This window comes from Lates calcarifer, linkage group LG24, assembly GCF_001640805.2.
Source record: "Lates calcarifer isolate ASB-BC8 linkage group LG24, TLL_Latcal_v3, whole genome shotgun sequence".
Lineage (NCBI taxonomy): Eukaryota > Metazoa > Chordata > Actinopteri > Centropomidae > Lates > Lates calcarifer.
Window position 1 is genome coordinate 14,113,456 of NC_066856.1, and position 13,694 is coordinate 14,127,149.

Here is a 13,694-nt window from a genome sequence, read left to right on the forward strand (position 1 = left end):
TAGATTAGATTGGTTGTGATTTACAATGATCATTTCAAAGTCTTGGGAGATGGAGAGGTGAGCTGGGCAGGGCAAAAGTATGAAACCCTTTCTTCAAGTCAAGTTACACAAACTTTACACAGAGATCTTGACCAGACTGGTCTTCTCACTGATAGGACCATTTCTCTCATAAAGCCCTGTCCTTGACTGAAAACTGACTGTGCCTGACCTCACCCCACAAACATGAAAATACAGAAGCTAAGCTGCTTGTCAATATAACTGCAGGGAAAAAAAAACATGTAGGCCCAAGAAAAGAAACCAAAAAGGAAGCATCATCTTCCAATAACAAACAGGCCAGTGTAAAGTTTACGTTACTGTTTGAGTGATGCCTGCCATCATTCATTCAAGCATAATAAACCAGTTTTTGTCTGTACAAACACACATTTGTACTTCTATACTTGTGGGGACCATCATTGGCATAATGTATCCTGTTGCCCAGAACCCTAACTATCACAACTACATGTGAAACCCCAAATCTTACCCTGACTTAAACTAAACCTTAACCCTAAAACCTGGTCTAAAGAATCTCACCAAAACACATTATGTGTATATTTAAGGTCTTACAAACACATTGAATGGATTTCCTTCCTCCTAAAACACCTGCAAAACTGATTTTTGTAATATTTTAAATCATGTAACTTTTGCATGTTTGTGAGCATGCAGTCTTCTTCTTCCTTGCCTTTTTGGGTGCATCACTATGCTTCATTTCTCATGATTGCCACCAACTATCCATCAGTGGAATAGTGTGAAATAGGTGGAAGGTTTCACAATACAAAAAAACTGGAGCCAACTTGTAAAGACATTGTTACATAATGTTAGAAGTGGTCAAAAACTCCATAGGGTACCATGGAAAGTCCTCACTTTCCATAGATGTTCTAAAAACACACACAGATGTTGACTGCTCGTCCTTCTCATCAGAGTCTAAACACACACCTGGCCCCCGATTCGTTCCTGACATATCCCCGTTGGAGCCCATGGAAGCCATGTTTCAGTAGGCAGAAACTGGACAGAGTAAGTGTAAGATACCAACCTTGGCCTTGTCGAGCTGTGCCTGAGCCTGTCGCTCTGCCTCTCTGCGCACTGCCTCCTTATCCTCCTCCAGGGACACATCGGAGTCTGATGGACGGCTGGTGTAGGAGTCGGCCGAACCCTGTGCAGACAAACAGCAAGACGTCAGAGACAAACATCCACTGAAACCTAACTATGTCGATTTGTATTCACACTCTAAAACTGACAGGTGTTATCAGCCGAAAAAGCAGTGTTGGGCTTCAGAGCCTCTTGAAGACACTGGAGACAATAATTCATTTTCATTGCCCTAATTCTTCAACTTTGGAAGTTGTGCAACTTAGAAATGTGTAAGCACACCCACACAGACTGAAGTGTTAAACTGTGATCATCAAAGGAATCTCAGTTAACTTCATGAAATAATGAGCACAAACACTGTTTTTAATAAAATGAGCAGGCATGTAATTCTGCTATCAAATCCCGAGACATAAACACAAGAAATCACCGGAGCTGACTGGATCTGTAACAAATAATGGATGCTTCCTCTTTCTCTGAGAAAGCGTGCCAAGGGACACAAACTGTCTTTCATAGAATCACATCACCAGCAGCTCTTTTTCTATCCTTAGCTCTCTCTCAGCCGCTCGCCTCCAGATTTGTTGTGATATTTGTGTGACAAACTCTGGGGGAAATGTTGAAGAACACCAGGTCCCAGTTTGTCTCTGTCTGATATGTGGTTGCGACAGAACTACTCATAAACAACCCGCCTCACACATACCAGTACACACAAGATTACTACGTTACACACACACACACACACACACACACTCCTGAGTGCAGTGCACTGGTGCACACCACTACACATACTACATTACATATTTTGTTATATGCAACATGAAAACACATCATAAATAATTGCTGAAGTAGGTAAAGCAACATTTGCACGCTATTGCTATATAGATCAGTGTGTATGTTGACGTAAAGCACTTCATCCTACCAAGGCAGAGAACAGTTCCTACAAAAAAGCTAAAGTTGTTTAACAGATGGATAGGATGTAATAACTTCACTTTATGTCTTTTAAGACAGATTGTTTTACAACAACAATAACAAATGTTATGGATACAGACCACAGACACAATCCAAAAACTGAACTCTGAGAAAGCTGAGGGTTATAAGTATGAGATAAAAAACATAGCAACAGGAGGCAGAATCAAGCTGCCCATCTATCATTTATTAATAATTACTTTGAAATGTATTAATTCACAAGTTATTATATTTTAAAATGTGATTTATTGCTTAACCACTCCAAATCATGACCTCTGCTGGAGTCAAAAGTCAAGATAGCAGTTACTGCTACTCTGCTAAGCTAGGCTAGTTAGCCTACCTTTAGCATGACCAATTTAGCTTTATTAATCATTGACCAAATTTAGCCACTGCCTTATTTACGTGGGATAACAAACTAAACTACCAAGATGCTAGTTCACTGAGGTAAAAATAAATAAATAAATAAATAAAATAAAAAATAAAAATCTCTGAGTCAGATGCTGGTCTTAACTAAAATTTAAGTAAATGTGTCGCTACCTGCTGCATTTTGGCTATGTATAGTAGCACTAATGTAACCTACAGCTGACTGGATTGAAAGTGTATCCAAACAAAACGGAAAAAATAAATAAATAATATTTTAATTTGCATATGTGGGAATGAATACCAGCATTTTCACATGGACTACAGAACAATTTCCCATTACCATAATCAGGTAGATTTTAACTAAGTGAAGGTAGTGGGATCCTTATCCTTACCTGCACACTACTACGCCACTCACACAAGGTCTTTCATTCATCTCACTGCACCATTACACTCTGTTGTCTGAGTTAAAAATAGCCTCCCTCACTCTGTGCCTGATTAGAATTACCCAGCCATCACATACATACAAAGGAGGATCATACCTCTCCCTCCTCTCCACTTACATTACCTGACGTATGTATAGAGACAACACAAGTGTTGTTACTGCATATAACACAAGGTTATTCATATTTATGTCGTGCATCTGACATAAAACACTGCTGCTTGTCAATCGCCTCTGTGCTTCTCATCCTCCCTGCTTTGTACCTGATATGAATAACTCATTTGAAAGCAAGCTCATTAACTATCCATGGGCTGCTTTTGCTGTCATCACGTTCATGATTGTACTCATCCCTCAGTGGATTTCAAAACATCAACAAGCATCTGAATTATGTGTTGTTTCGTTGGATTCTTCAACGCTGCTCATGATTAATATGCAGCATTTCACATGAGATATAAATGTCCTAAACTGGCTATTACTGCACATTAGCATCTTTTTTATGAGCTACATCTGGCCTTGAGAAGCACAGGTGAACATACCTGGACAGCTCTACTTATTACATCAGGTCACGGCTAATGATGGAGCGTGATCAAGAACACCGTCCCAGTGGGTCAGAGGGAGGTGATATGGAGCTCTGCCCAGAATCTGACAGCCATAACTGATAACAACACCCAGCGTCTCATCATCACCAGGCAATGCACAACTGTGCCTCACTGACCCCAACACTATGGACTGATGGATGCACTGGAGACACACAGACCTACTGCACAGGACACAAGCGCATGCACACAAAAAGCACCAACTTTCACAAACGTAAACACACTCAAAATCTGCTTACACAGGCATCGGAGCTCTTGACGCGACCTCCCTTGGCTCGTTTCAGCAAGCGGATCCAGGTGGCCTTCATCAGCCACGCTGGTCATTCAGTGTCCTGAGCCACTGCCCCCCCTGCTACTGCTACAACTACACCTAACTGCACTGCTGTGGGCACCTTTGCACCAGCTCTGCAGTTACCGTCACTGCTCTGGCTACAGGTACATTCAACACTGTGGCTACATTGACAGCTGGTTCCTGTTACACCTTGGCTGTAAATGCTACCTTCATTTCTTGATAAATAAATAGCTTTGGAGTCAGAGCTCCTTGTTTTGCTGCAGCTCCAGCTAGCTCTGCTGCTGTCTGTAGAGCCACAGCTCCTGCTCCTCCTGCTGCTGCTGCCGTTGCCAAAGATGGGGAATCCACAGGAGCTCTCTGCCCCGCGCATAATCTCAGCAGCTCTCTCCCCGTCTGCCCCAGTCTCCTTGATAGCCGGAGTGCTCAGACTGCAGCTGCAGGTGCTGAGGCTGACTCCCAGTATGAGTCAGGTGGCAGCGATGCTTCTCATCCTCTCGCTCAAGCTTTGGCTCCAGCCTCGTTCTCCTCCTCCGCTGTAGCCTCCCCGTGCTGCTCCACGAGCGCAGTTTCTCTACATGAGTCCTGATGTGGCTGCCTGTGACCAGCTCTCCCCCTGATGCTAATTAAGCTGCTGCTGCTGCCTCTCAGGTGCTGCAAGCTCCCTCTTTCTCACTGTCCGTGTCTCAGCTTGTCTCCCCCGTGCTACTTCAGTGATTCTTCCTCTCTATCTCTGTCTCTACCCACCCCTCCCTCTCCTCCTCCTCTGTCACTCCCCTCATTTTTTTTCCTCAGTTACCCCTCACAGTCAATCCATCTGCTCGTTGTGCCTCAGTGCTAGCCAGTGCATGTGCTTTTGGATACTGATACTATTCATCGACTGTGCATACTGTTTTCTTCTTTTAACATATAAACACACATCATCCCCTTTGATATGAGCTGTTTATAGCTGCTGAAAAACAGATGTCACATCTCACCATCTTCCAAGAAATGAAGAATTTATTTACTTCAAAATCATATTATCATTATTCCCATTATAAGTTCATGTTGTGGTTCTCAAGCTTCTCCTTTCATGCCTTCCTTTGGAAGCCAAAAATAATTCATGCCCATTTACCTCTGCTTTTTAATTTTTTATCAACCAGTATCCATGCAAAGTGGAAACTGATTTAAATTATCATTATCTAGAGCATGAACTGGATGTTTCTTTTCATATTTCTAACTGGTTACTGGGGTGCAAATTCAAAAGTCCAAACACTGCTGCACAAAAACACACAAAACTCTCTTGTTATATTGAATGTGAAATCTACATGGAGATAAATGGAGAGAAATGCAATAATTTAAAAAGAAATATCCAGTCATTGCAAAATCTTAAATTGCTAAAAATCTGCATTTTAGTCTGATGGTGAATGGTGAAATGTTTAATTCAATTTCCTGTCAGCTGACTAATAAAGTCATTTACTACTCATTACAAGACTGTGCTTAATCACATGACTTTTAGCATGTCAAAACTCCACCAAACTACTAGTAACACCATCAATTGGGAACTGTGTTGATAATTATTTTTCAAGAAAAATGGAAAACACTACCGGTACCAACCTCTAAATGTGGTAATTGTTGCTTTTCCCTGTTACATCACTGTAAATTCAACATCTTTTAGACAAACAAGACAAAACAATGTCACTCTAATTCATATTATTCATCATTTTCTGTATTTCTTAGATAATAACCATCATTTTTTAGAGAATAACCATCAGATTAATAGATAATATAAATAATTGTCAGTTGCAGCTCTAATAGATAGAGTATGCTTGTGTATAAGACAAAGAATGACAGTGGAATAAGAATTAAATATATTGTACTGCATCTTTTTTTAAATCATCTCCTCTTCACTCTGCTCTCAGTAGCAGGGACTCTGAGGTGAAAGCTGCTCTAAATCCTTGCCTGTCAGATCAGCAGTAATTCATTACATGTGAGCGCCGCATCGCAAAGCCACACAGGACAAATGAGAATAATTACTGCGTTAATTAAAAATTTCCTGTCCTCATAAAGGACTGGCCGAAGTTAAACCCTGCAAAGGGATTATTCATTCATTTTTTTGGCACTGCTGACGCGTCATGCTCCTCCTCTGTCTGACCGGTCATGAGGTTGTGTGAGGTCAGAGGAGTCAGGGGGTCAGCCCGTGGGACCGGCATTTGAAATGGGCGCACTGGTTTATGACCAGCAGTCACTCCCTGTGGAGCACTAACTGTAGATCAAAGGATGACACGCTAATCAGTGGTGCTTATCATAACCAATCAATGACACGCCTCCTCCATCTGCGCAGGGTCTTTTCAACAAGACACGTGCACTTAAATATGACACATCTAACATGAAAGGACAGAATAATGTGATTTCAGCTCATTACGACCAATTAGTATAATGAGGAGGGCGATTACCTGAGCCAAATGTTTTGAACAGAGATGGATGGGAATGGTGGACAAGAGACATCAAACCTCTACATCAAATCACTGCAGCTACGACAGTATGCATGCATTGCCTGTTATTTGACAAAGTGCAAGGGTCACATATGTGTTCAATAAGGTGGTTTGACACTAGAGCTCTCAGGGCAGGACACAGATGCTCTGAACATGGAGCTGTGGAGCCCGGAGAGGAAGGTGGTGGAGCTGTGAAGGCTGAAGTCTGATGGCAACACTGACAAAGACTCACAGCGACAGAAAAGAGCCTCCAGGCGCCTGACATGACTGACCTCTAGACCTGCTGCCACACTGATACTGACGGCACTGTGTCACCCACACACACGCCACTAATAATAATCTAACTGCAGTATGATACTGCGTTGATCCATGAGGAGAGGTACAGCAGAGAAGAGTCACAGCTCTGTTTAAATCTAATGTCTTGCTCCAAGACATTTTTCAGCATGGACCGAAAGCCTGGTGGGGTCCTTTGTTTCAAGCCATCTCCCAATGTCCCCCTGTCTTCCTCTACTGTACACAAACATAAGCAAAGATTTCCAAGAAACAATAAAAACCAAACAATACAAAACTTCAGAAAAAAGCAGTGGCAACACTCAAGGGAAGGCAATGTCAGTCTTAAGGTCAGTCGGCCCACCACTTTGATCCAGACTGATCCGTCTCAGCAGCCATTGGTTGGAATGTCTTGACGTTTTGTACAGAAGTTCATGGCCCCCAGAAGATGACACATGCCAATTTTGATGATCGTACTGATCCTGTGAAATAACTAAACCTCTTACAAATGGAAACAATGTTAAATGACACAATGCAGCGTCACAGTCCCATCCACCACCACAACCTCTACACCCTTTGCCTTTGCATAAACAGCTCACTACTTTTTTACTGAATTGTGTCTTGCAGAATCGTCCAATATTAATCCTACTTTATAGGGAAAAAGGGATGCAAATCCTCACTGGCAGCCTGGGAAGACAGGATTGAGAAACAGAGTTGTGTGAGAGGTGGCCGTGTCGAGGCATTGGTCAGAGGAAGAGAGATGGAAAGGGCAGTGGTCCTGTGGTCGCTATACTGCTCTCATTGATTCAATTGACAGAGGTCCTTGCTGTAAGACCACCAATGACCTCTACATGCAGCAGCAGCGCGGCGATCATTACATTAGAACATTACAAGTCACAGTGGCTATTACCACAGTGAAACAGGAGGCTGTGAGTCAGTCGCTGCTGCCTCCTGCATCTGACAGAATCATTTATAGTGAATGAAGCACTTACACCAGGGAATCTCTTCATGATCTGAAAGCTTCCTTTTTCATTTTCAGCCACTATAGGAGTTATTCTCTTTAAGTATCCTCTATGAAAATGGAGAGATGTAGTCATGCAGAAAATAAAGGCTGTGCATGTGAGCTATAAAGTGCTGTCATAGTTGAGGACCCCCTTGTTTGACTTGTCCTTAGTTCAGACATTTTTACCTAAATTCTTACACACTGTGTATATAGGCTTTCTACAATCCACACTACATCAGAAATGTTCTCTCACTCCCTATTCTCCCATTCAGACTTCTTCTCACCTTGTCCGTGGCTTTTCATCCCATCCCGACCCCTTCCTCTGCTTCTTTCATCTCCCATCTCTCAAAGGATTCCCAGAGGCTTTGGCTTTCTTGCCTTGTTTTGCTGGAGAGGGGGAGGTTGGTTTTGTGCATTTTCTAGACCGCAGCCCTTACTACTTGCACTGCTGCTGCAGTGAAGTAAATAGGCAATACATACTGGAGAGGAGATTAAACTATAAAGCAGCTCATTCATGTGTATCGGCTAATTATTTTTGTCATGACAGCCTAATTTCTTTCACCAGAATTTAGAGTTTTCTCTATTTTACTCTGGTGTCAGCAGCCGCGCCTGAAAGGTTGTGGAGACACAGTGTGAGTCAAGCAGACAAATCCAAGTGCTTGTTTTTGCGACTTGCGTCTGACTCAAGTCTCAAAAGTTTGAAGTCTACAGCGCTAGCATATGCCAAATCTGTAAATAGCAAAAACAGCAAAAATCAAGCACAACCAGCCTCTAGTTTGACGGTGTTGTATGTTATGAATGGCCCAATAGTAAAGTGTACAGTTTGTAAACTTCCAGTAACCCCAATCTGAACTCTAAGACACAGCAAGTAATTCAGGCTACTAACAAAATAAGAAAAAAACAGACGGGTGTCAGCAGTGCATTTAATGAGGCAGCACGGTCAGACTGCACAAGTATACTTCACATTCGGCATCATGATTGAAGAATGAAGATTGCTGCCCGTGCCAAGTCATGTTCAGTTCTGGCTGACGGACTGTAGCTGACTGCAGCGGGCTGAGAACGGGCTGAGTGAGAGTGCTAGCAGTTTCAAGCTTGGCATGACTCATTCTTGGCCAGAACCAAAGCCTCTTTTCCCAGCCATCTGTCCATCACTGCCACTTCACTCAGTGCAACACAAAGTCAATTAAATCATCGCTCCACAAACAGCGCCTCCCTCATCAAACGGAGACAATGGGAGCAGACATGACAGCCAAGAGTGAGAGATGTGTGACTGCTACAAGGAATGGTTACTAATATTTAACGCAGAACAGAGGATTGAATACCAACTGAGCAAGAAAGTGTAAGAGAAACAGACTGTCAGTACTGTGAAATAGAAAAGGTAAGTGTGTGTGAGAGCAATATGAGGAGAGAGATAAAAAAAAAAAGGGGGGGGGGTGTAATGATCCCTCTGGCGTGGCAAAAGAGGGATTGGCCGCATGGACGTCAAGGTGACACTGACAGGCCTATGAAAAAAGTGTTTACCCAGCGTTCCATGTGCCAGTGCATTAGATAAGTGCATCATCCCATCGAAGCGATGGGCTCACTGGCTGTCAATCACATGATCCCACAGCGCACAGTGCTTTGCTACATACTACAAGCCACATGGCAACAGCACTTAAAACTAGATGTCTTTGAATATGTTTGTGTTTACAAGCACACACCTGAAATATCACAACAGTAAAGCCTAAAGATACATCAAATTCAGTTATACAAAAAATGTTTTATACATTATATAGTCATTTTTGAGACTACTTTTATTTATTTAATTCTTATATTTATTCAATTACTTGCTTAGCTGCAAAAAAATTAAAAAGGTGAAAAAAGCTCAACACAAAGAACCTGAAGCGTTTAAACTGCTTGTTTGATGTGAAAAGAAAACAAAAATAGCATGAACTACACTTCAGTACTAATAAAATGGAAAATTAAAAAAGGAAGGACATTACTGGGAATTGTAAGGCTGATACTCATGATGCAAGAACAAGTTAATCAATTACAAAGTGATTAACAGGAGGATATATTAATGAGATTATATTCTGCATGTTAAGTTCTCCAAATGAGTGTAGTGTTTCTTAAAACAAGATGAACAACCATCGTAGCAGTAGTAACATTCTCACAATGACGATGCTAACATGCTGATGTTTAGCAGGTATAGTGTTCACCATCTTATCTTATCATCCAATAGTTGCCAAGACATTTCTCTAAAAGAAGAAAAGAAAAAAAATGGGGGCACCTTGAAAAAAAATTAGGGAATCACCAAAGTCAGTAAGCTTCATCCTCTGGGTACCATGACCATACAAAATATCATGGTGATTTATCTAGTTAAAGATATTGTAGTTTCTCCACCAGCTGACACTGCAGTTGCTGGAGTCTAAAAATGTTTTAACTTCACACATATTGCATCTTGGCACAAAATGTTGGAGACTTAAAGTAATGTAAAGTAAAGTAAATCTTAAAGTAATGTCACTGTTAAACCAGCCCATACTGCTTAAACCTTATCAGGCTGTGTTGTTTGCTCAGCTGTTCTGACTATGTGACCAAAGGAACATGCACTGTTTGGATGTTTACTCCAGTTCTGCTACACTGCTGCTGCACCTCACATAGAGTTGTTCATATCCCTGCAACATTATGGCGAGACAAATTCAGGGTGACGGGACCCCTACAACTGCAAATTATGCTCTAATCCTTTCCTTCCAGTAAATATCACCTGCAGCCAGCAGCAGCAGTCCCTGGAGGGGCGTCGCTCTCATTAACAGTGAATCCCCTCACAGTGAGATCTAGTTTATCTTGCTGCCTCTTCCCTCTCAGGTCCCTCTGAGGAAACACAGCACCATAATAGGATGATGGCTGATCAACGGGATACAGTAGGAAAGGCCCCGGGCTGCTCTGTGCTGCTATTTTGTGCTTGCGTCATCAATATTCTGGCAGTTTCCTGGTGTATGAAGCAGGCTGTGGATGATTGATGAGAGCTGGCTAAGAGAGCAGAACGAGCTGCTAACCATCTTCAGTGGAGCAAAACACACCATCCTCCAAATGGGACTGCGCTTGAGTAAAATGATTTCAGCCTCATTTATTTTATTTCATACATTGATAAATTATGTGCTTTGGACCCATTTCTGGCAAAATTTATAAAAAAAACTGAGCTTGTTGGCAAAGAGGAGTGGGGATTTCCCAGTTTTTTGTGATAAATAACACAAAAAACCTTCCTCTAAATATGTCCAGTTACTTTTAAGTATATGCTAAATATATCTGGAGGAGGAAAGACCACGAAAGGTTAGTTTGAGTTTAAGTGAAGTGGACCTTATTGCTTAGATTTTCTTCATCATCTCCAAAAAAGTATCAGGATGATATAAGTTACATAAAAAATTAAATGTGGAAAAAACAATTATAATACTGTATCATTTATGCCTGTCTGAGGGGCAACCATCTACATACTGTTGCTGTCCTGTGAAGTCCATGTCTGTCCAAAAACTGTAACGATTCAATTTTTCGATACACCAATGTCTTTTTAAATGGTTTGTTGAGCTGAAGAAGTGGGACAGTTTTCTCAACTCATTAGGGAACATCAAAAAATTTACTATCATCAAATCTGGTGATGTTTTCACTGGGTAGCAGCCTGTCACTAATTTTAGATTCTTGTTTAAAATGCCTGTTCTTTTAACATGTATTGTCTAAATCTAACACAGATTTGTTGAACTTGTTAAACTGATCTAAGTAGATACACACTCAGAAGCAGTATAATTGTACAAGGTTTAGATGTTTTACATAGTGTTATACTTAGTACTCATCACTCAGCTGAAATGACTGACCTGTGTTTTGTCCTCTGAACCTCCAAACACCACTTCATAATCAGTCATGTTCAACTATTCACAGCTCTCTGATACTTCAGTTAAACACAGGCTAAAAAGATACAGTAAGTGTTGCCTGACAAGCCAAACTGAACAAAGTGGATACAACTCAAGAGTTGAGCAGCTTCAGTCACATGAACACTTTGAACAACAACACATGAATAGACTCCTTACATAATAAAAACAAGTGCTCCTGTGTGTGAGAGTAACTAGATTTTCAAGACATAAATGAAGAGCAACCAGCAGTCAGGTCTCATACACACACACAACTAAAAATCAGCTACAAAGATACACAACAGCATCTAGTGAATGCAATATTCCAGATTCCAGACTCCAGATTACTTTAATAGCTGCACCATCACATCAAATGGAAATATTCTTGTTGTCAAATTTACCCTAACATAATTGGCATTTTTGAAAACCCTGGCATCTCCACAAACATTTTAAATGAAGTTCTGTGGGTTTGTGTGTGGACTACTCTTATCAAACTTGCCTCTAGAGGCTGATTAGTCATTAATACAAGGGTGTGGCTGATGACAAGCACTGATTACTATCACTGGGAAACACTTGGACTAAATGTTTTCAACACTGTATTATTCACACACAGACAAATACAAGCATGTGAGCAAAACAGGAAATATTTGAAATACTAACTAACATGACATCCAATCATTTACACTCCGTGCCCAAGTTTTTGTGCGAAAGTTATACAAAAAGGACGTCAGGACTTAGAGTTTGGAATAAAATGGAGAACCTGATTGGCTCATGTGATAAGATGAACCTTTACCTTTTGCTCTAGGGCTAACCCAAGTTTTGTGCTCTCTACCAGTCTCTGTGAATAAAAACCAAACTCATCCTGGCTGTTTACTTTCTTTCCCTCTCTCTGCTTGTTAACCAATGTCTCAGCTCCCCACTTCAAGCTTGTAGCAGTCATGCAGCAGTGCTCGCAAACTCATACTAGACTCCCAAATGAGCCTGTTCGTCTCTAAACACCACACTGCAAGAGAGTTACCGTGTGCATTTTCAGAAAGACTCTTACTCTCACTTACTAACTTTCCGGAAAAGTGACAAGGGGAGAAAATAGGAAGTGTATGTTTACGCCCCTTTAAATCCTGCACTAATAACCTCCATTCTCCCGCAGTCTGAGTCCTTCCTCTTTGTTCAGAGGATAGAGAGGAGAAGAGTGAGAAGTCCTGTCGAGTTTAGCTCAGAAAAGTTCAAGAGGGACATAGTTTGAATTGTAGAAAGTTTGTTTATACAAACTTACCAGATCTGACTCCTCACTGCCGGAGTGATACATTTCTTCCCTACCAACTCTGTGCTGTTCAGCCCGGCTGGGAGAAAGTCTCCTCAGCTGCTGCCCATCTCCTCTTGGAGTACAGGAACTCCTGCCAGCCTGAGTGCTTCACTCCTACAAATCCCCCTTGTCCCGGCTCAAGAGGGGGAACGGCTTTGCCCGAGTGGAGAAAGTTGGAGCCGGAGGAGAGAAGTTAGTTCCTCTCAGCCCTTCTTTGGCCTACTTCAGTCCCTGAGAGGCAGAGAAAAGACGAGCGTCTTTCCCACGCTGGGAGAACACTCCTTCAGAGCACCGCGACCGTCCTCCAGCCCCAAAAACAAGCCCCCCTGCCCCTCTCCCCTCCCACACACACACACATATGTACACTCTCTCGGTTTCACACACACACACACACACACACACACATCCAGTTAGGAAGTAAGATCTCTGGCCAACAGGGCTGGCCTGAAAATTCCAGAAAGCACCAAAAGCAGCTGCAGAAGCTTTTTATGTCTGTGTGCGAGTGTGTGATCTGGAGAGTTTACATGTGTTCCACTTTGCCTTAAAGAGGTTACACTCTGCGGAGAGGAAGGCTAAAGATTTGAACTCACTGTATAGTCTCAACACATGTTGCCGAGACCGAAAAGTCAGGAAGTAATTATCTTCACTACATCAACGAAATGCCATATTTGCTTTCATCATCAACGGGACGAAAGCCATTGAAACTTTCCGTTTGGTCATTTGATGGCACATAATCAGGCTTGTATTTAACTTTACATTGAGAAAGAAGACAAAAGCAAGTTTCTCAACAGAGCAAGAGCAACTAACACACTGCAGCCTCTTGGATCTACATAACATTTAACTCATATAGAAGTCAGTTAAGTAATCAAGTGATGGTTTTGTGTTGAGCTCCAGTGTAATGCAGCTGGTAGTCACTGTAAAACAGCACATTCACTTCAAAGAAACTCACTGCACCTCCATCTCTTTATGATCTGACATCAGAGACACTGAAGCT

At 41.8% G+C, this 13,694-nt stretch overlaps 1 protein-coding gene across 7 annotated transcripts in view; it reads right to left on the reverse strand.

The window, feature by feature from the left end:
* Positions 1–13,694, reverse strand: part of cacnb2a (calcium channel, voltage-dependent, beta 2a) — an 84,886-nt gene that overhangs the window by 16,925 nt on the left and 54,267 nt on the right. For 4 of the 7 annotated variants that reach the window (XM_051066653.1, XM_051066652.1, XM_051066654.1 and 1 more), the window contains one exon: positions 1,070–1,189. In XM_051066653.1, the coding sequence (XP_050922610.1) occupies positions 1,070–1,189 (120 nt within the window). Of the gene's footprint in view, positions 1–1,069; positions 1,190–3,722; positions 4,510–12,670; positions 13,028–13,694 lie in introns of those variants that run through there. The other 3 variants (XM_018695350.2, XM_018695348.2, XM_018695349.1) reach the window with 2 other exon arrangements.